The sequence below is a fragment of the Nicotiana attenuata genome, unplaced genomic scaffold (assembly GCF_001879085.1).
Source record: "Nicotiana attenuata strain UT unplaced genomic scaffold, NIATTr2, whole genome shotgun sequence".
Lineage (NCBI taxonomy): Eukaryota > Viridiplantae > Streptophyta > Magnoliopsida > Solanales > Solanaceae > Nicotiana > Nicotiana attenuata.
Genome location: NW_017673128.1, coordinates 134,353 through 140,049, shown reverse-complemented (window position 1 = coordinate 140,049; position 5,697 = coordinate 134,353). Strand labels below are relative to the sequence as shown.

Sequence of the window (5,697 nt, the reverse complement as noted above, 5' to 3'; positions counted from 1 at the left end):
TGTGTGGCGGGGGGGGGGTTGATACGTGTGGAGATTTTATGTGTTGAATGTGATTTTGGGTGTTTGAATTTGTGATAATCTTGGAATTTTCAGGCTTCAGCAAAGAGGTTTAAGGTATCAGGTACTGGAAAGATATTGAGGAGGAGAGCTGGGAAGCAGCATTTGCTTAGGAAGAAGAATGCTAAGAGGAGAAATAGACTCTCCAAAACGGTTTGACCTCTGTCTCTGTGAACTCATAAATTCTGTTGTGAATGCTTACTTAAACTAAAAAGATCAAATCTTGGAGCAACAGTAAAGTTGTCTCCGTGGGACCTATAGGTCACGGGTTTGAGCTGTGAAAACAACCACTAATGCTTGCATTAGAGTAGACTGTCTACATCACGCCCCATTGGGGTGCGTCCCTTCTCCGGATCCTGCGTGAACGCGAGATGCTTTGTGCATCAGGCTGCCCTTTTTATTGAAGTGGTGGTTAATGAATTTGGGAAGAGACTCCATATTTTGTATTGCATCGATAAGATAATGAAAAGAGATGCTTAAGCATGTGAAACATTCTAAGGAAATATCTCAAAAAGATTTTTTATGTGCAAATATCTACTGCTAGTTTTCAGTTCCAAGCAAGGAAAAATAACTTATTTATTCATGTAGTTTTTGGTTAAGCATTGCTCAATATTGTGTCAAAAGAATACTAATGCAAACCATGCTATAACAAATGTTGTTATTCTACAAGACGGTAGTGAAGAGAGAATATACTTTATTTATCTCCATAGCTGGTTCATTTGGATTAAAGGAACTGTGGTCTCTCTATCAATATTTACTGCGTAAGTTTTAACAACAACAACAACAGCAACTACGCCTCAATCCAAACAAGTTGGGGTAGGTAGATATTCACTTCTTCCTTTAAGCTAAACTCAATATAATCATCGTACTTACCTCGTAAGGTATGGGGGTTGAAAATCCTTTGGAGCTATTCTTAAATAATTCAACCCATCTTGTCGTGTATTAGATAAGCTACACCCCCTCCCTATTCTTCTCTCCCTGACGGTGTAGTATGCCATACTTAGAAAGATGCCCTTCACTTACTTGTGCGAGCTCCCCGCCAGCTCATGCTCCTTATCAACAACCAGGAGGTTGACGCTCCATTCACGTCCATCAATAGAAGGAGAATGCTACTTCCCTAAATCAAGGGACGACGTGCTTTCAATTCCATACAGCTACCTCCAAGCTCTTCCACTGCCTGAATTACCAGCACAGTCTTTGCTTGTTTTGTTCAACTCAAACCTCTATTATAGCGCTTTCTCCACTCTCTCAAAACTTATATAATGAATGTGATGAACATGTATTAGCTTTGATAACAGTAACTATACCCTTGAAAGCATGTAGACAGAAGGCCCTTTTTTCAGACTGTCTTGTTTTCAGGCCTCCACGGCCGTCCGAGGTTCTCCATTCTCAGAAAAGCTTCAATTTTCCCACATGTGCGCAAGCTCGCAAATAGTTTCTGCGGTCACTCTGTATAATTTATTAAATCGGTTATGCTTGTAGCTACCCCGGGGGGAATACGTGTAATAGCCCCGCGGGGAATCCCCGTCCTTCTATAAATGATTGCTGAATAGGGTTTAGGACTATGCCCGTGCTTTCCTATATTCATAAAAAGGCCTAGGTATTTTGGCTAGCCACCAGTTGACATGATTAGTTGACTATCCTTGCGTATACAATAAAGCACCGACAAGTGTCAGAATCCCAAGCGAGTTGGAGTTGTGGGAATCTTCACTATCCCTTATGCTTCTATGGACCCGTTTCAACTATTTTTATGGATCTGTGAAATAAAAATGTCCATGACTAAGAAGTTAGAATGTCATTTACACAGTTGTTAGATACGTGATATTTGAATAATTCCTAACAGTTCATAGATTCATCCCATGATTGCACAATATTTGGTCCAGTTCCTGTAAGTGTGCTTGACATGTAAAGTACAAGTTTATTATTTATAACAGCCATGTTCTCCAGAGATTGCCTGTATGCTTTTCTATTCCAACATAATGGTCCAAGTATGCTTCTGCCATAGGTGTAATCTAAATGATATTTGTGCTAATAGCCGAGGATCTATCGGAAACAACCTCTCTTCCTTCATAAGGTAGGGGAGGGGTAAGGTCTGCGTATACATTACCCTCCCCAGACCGACACGTGGGATTGCACTGGGTTTTTTGTTGTTTGTTGTTGTAGGCTTGCACAAATACACAGAGGTACCGAAAGAGTTGGAGATTATGATTATAAACCATCGTATTGTATGCGCTAGACTTTTTCTAGATGTCTTAGAGTCTGATGTAATTTTGAGAGTAAGATTTTCCAAGTGTTTGGTGACAGGTTCCGGTAATGCAACTTCCGTTCTTCTGCATGCCATCTTGCTCTATAATATTATCGATGCGAATAAATGACAGTACACTTGAGGATACATTAGTTGCAAATTCATATTTATCGAAATTGTGAGAGCCACTTTTTGGCGTTGAGGAGATTGACTATATACAACAACACAACAACAAAAACCCAGTAAAATCCCACAAGTGGGGTTTGGGGAGGGTAGAGTTTACACAGACCTTACCCCTACCCCGGAGGGGTAGAGAGGATGTTTCCGAAAAACCCTCGGCTCGAGAAGGAGATTGACTATATGCAATATGCAAATAGGCTCTGGTTCTGACCATCTTCCTCTCAACTTCTACGGCTGTTCAAAGTGATTAAATCTGCTTCGAACGCTTAATAAGGCGCCGTGTTGATGAAATTTTATGAATACACGGCTTACATTTTCTTGACCTCCCTCCACTTTCTAATATCTGCCATATCCTCTCTAACCTGTGAGTATGGAATTTCCTCTATTGAAGATATTTACTTTTGCTTAATATTATTGGGGCCTCTTATCTTATACCACTAGAAAATCTTGCTGTAGGTGATTCTTGGCCACAAATTAAAACATGGAAAATACTCAGCAACTAAATCTAGCTCCCTTGAGTCTGTTTATCATTTATCTTTTGTGTTAATATTTTTTCCTTTTTGGTGTTCATTTGCTTATATTTGTTTGAGCAGTAATAATTTTTCTAACGCTTAGTTGAGTTCAGCAACTAGCTGATTGACCTCTTATATGTGTGCGTGTTGCCTTTGTAAAACTAATGGTATCACACTCTTTGAGTAAGCAAGATCGACCATACATTTGATTTCTCTGGAAATTTGGAAGCCTATTCTTAGTGCAAGATAAAACGAGTGCTGGTTTAACAGTATCATATAAATAGAACGAACTTAAGCCAAAAACGTAGAGAAGGAAACACGTCTATTTTTTGGCTCGTGAAACTCTCTAACTTCCGCTGTAAGATATGCAGTAGGTTCTCCTCAAAGTTAGATGGCTCATAATCTGATGTTTGTGGATACAGGTACAAGTTGATCGCAGCGACTACAACAATGTAATTGGTGCATTGCCTTATCTAAAGGTAAACCGAGCCAATTAAGGTCAAGATGCAGTTAGATACAGACTCTTCATCAAGTTGCAGAGCTCGTCGGGTTTCTCTCTTTTTGTATAGAGGATGAAGAAAACACCATTTCTTGATTACCCTTTCCAACTTTAATCCATCTGAAATTCTTGTACTTATGATTTTTCAACTCATTTTGACTTGTTAAGCAACCAGTAAGTTCTGTTTCTTTTTCCCTTTGTAACTTTAGTAGAAACTCTTCAGCATCAACTTATAATGATCATTTTGTAAGTTTTTTGTGCAAGGGAGCTTCTATTCCCATTCATATATTGTGATTATGCTTTTGCAAGATATTATTTTTATAACCAAGACTTTGGTCTAATGGTTAGAGCATAACATGTGATTTGTGGGTTAGGGTTGTTAGGCGCACGTCATGGGTTTGAATCCTCATAGTTTCAAACCGTGCACCATTGTCCCTCGGAATTTTTTCCGTTATAAGCTAAGTTGCTCCGACATGGCAGTTTAGGTGCCGCACCCATGTCGACACGACACTAGTATGGGTGTGGGTATGGGATACGTACCGGATCTGGTCAAACAATTTTGGGTACTTTGACCACGACGGATGGAAATTTGAGATGAGATACAATTTGATTCCCGAAATCAGAACCAAAATTAGGGTAAATTTGAAGAAAATAACATACTTTATCTAGAAAATCAATCCTTCACTTATCTACAACTTGAGAATGAAAAAGAAGTCCACAATATACAACCTATACGTAAGTATAACACAAAGTTATCATAATTTAGAGATGTTCTTATATTTTTTTTAATAGTTTAGCCGCACCCCCTCACCATTATCCGTACTAGGATCCGTATCCCCGAATCTTAGAATTTACAGCTCGAAGAATCCGACCTCTAGATCTGCACCCGTGTCCGAGCAACTTAGGTTATAAGAAAAGAGATATTCACGAACAATGTAAATTATACTTCCATTATATTTTAACATGTAAGGGGTCGTTTGGTTGGAATACGATTTATACCGGTATAAGTCATGCCAGTATGAGTTATATTGGGATAAGTAATGCTGGGATTAGTTATGATGGGATTGTTGTTTTTTCATTGTTTGGAATGTTGTATTAAGAATGACAATTGCATAATTTCTAAGAAGAAGGTATAAGTTATACCGGTGCTAATTACCCCACCTTCTATAAGGTATAAGTTATCCCAGTGTTAAAATTAACACTGGGATAACTTATACCTGGTTTGCTAACCAAACAGAGTATTAAGGTGGTATTAAATTTTTATACCACCCTTATACCTTCTTATACCTCGTACCAAACGACCCCCCTAATAGTAGGGGAGTTATTGTTTTTACCATGTTACCAATTAATATTATTTCCATGATTTATTTGTAATTATCTTAAATTGACACGATTGCGTAAATATCTTTTTTATTCCGTCAGTATATAAAACCTCAAGTCGATATATGAAATGTTATATAGTGAAACAAACAATAAATCTGTTAATCTGTAACATTTGGTGTTATTACCTTTGCTTGACACGTAATTTTTATACATATCTCACTTAGCAATAAAGATAATTTTTTTTAATAGATTTATGTTTGCATTCAGCCAGAAAAATAGTTAATTCAACGCATGTCTAGAGATATTGCGTGAAATAAATAGAGGTTCAGCATTCTTTGATTAGTGAATAACTATCTGAGAAAAATAATACTCTTATCCACTCTTCTGAAATCTGAATTGCTCAGTTTTAGGTTCCATTTGTCCATAATTTTTTTTCCCTTTTTCCAATTTCTTTTTTCAAAAATATGTTTGTCCATAAAATTTTGCTAGTTGTTATAAATTTATAAAAAATGAGGTTTTCAAAAACTACTTTTTCAACATTTTCAGAATCTTTTTTTTTCCCCACTCACACAACTGCAATATTTTTTTCAAGTAAAATGCATGTCCAAGCATAATTTCAAATTTCAAATACTATTTCTCAACTTAACTCCAAATATTACTTTTTTTTAAAAAAAATTACAAATTTTATGTCCAATAACGCCTACTTTTGTTATTATTTTTTATTTTTTTAATAGCAGTTGCTTCAACAATCATGACATGACCTACACTCTGAATGAAAATGACACAGACAATTATTTTTGGGAGTTAAACATAATCTTTTTCTTAATTTTTAAACTTTTTGGTATGCTACGTCATATTCCATATTATCCAAATGCTTATGT

At 36.8% G+C, this 5,697-nt stretch overlaps 1 protein-coding gene across 2 annotated transcripts in view; it reads left to right on the top strand.

The window, feature by feature from the left end:
* Positions 1 to 3,781, top strand: part of LOC109215519 (50S ribosomal protein L35, chloroplastic) — a 4,691-nt gene extending 910 nt beyond the window's left edge. For both annotated transcript variants that reach the window (XR_002066359.1, XM_019379597.1), the window contains exons 2-3: positions 94 to 210; positions 3,417 to 3,781. Coding sequence is in view for 1 of the 2 variants with exons in the window: in XM_019379597.1 (XP_019235142.1) it covers positions 94 to 210; positions 3,417 to 3,491 (192 nt within the window). In the remaining variant the exon portion in view is untranslated. The remainder of the gene's footprint in view (positions 1 to 93; positions 211 to 3,416) is intronic.
* The last annotated feature ends 1,916 nt before the right edge of the window (positions 3,782 to 5,697 follow it).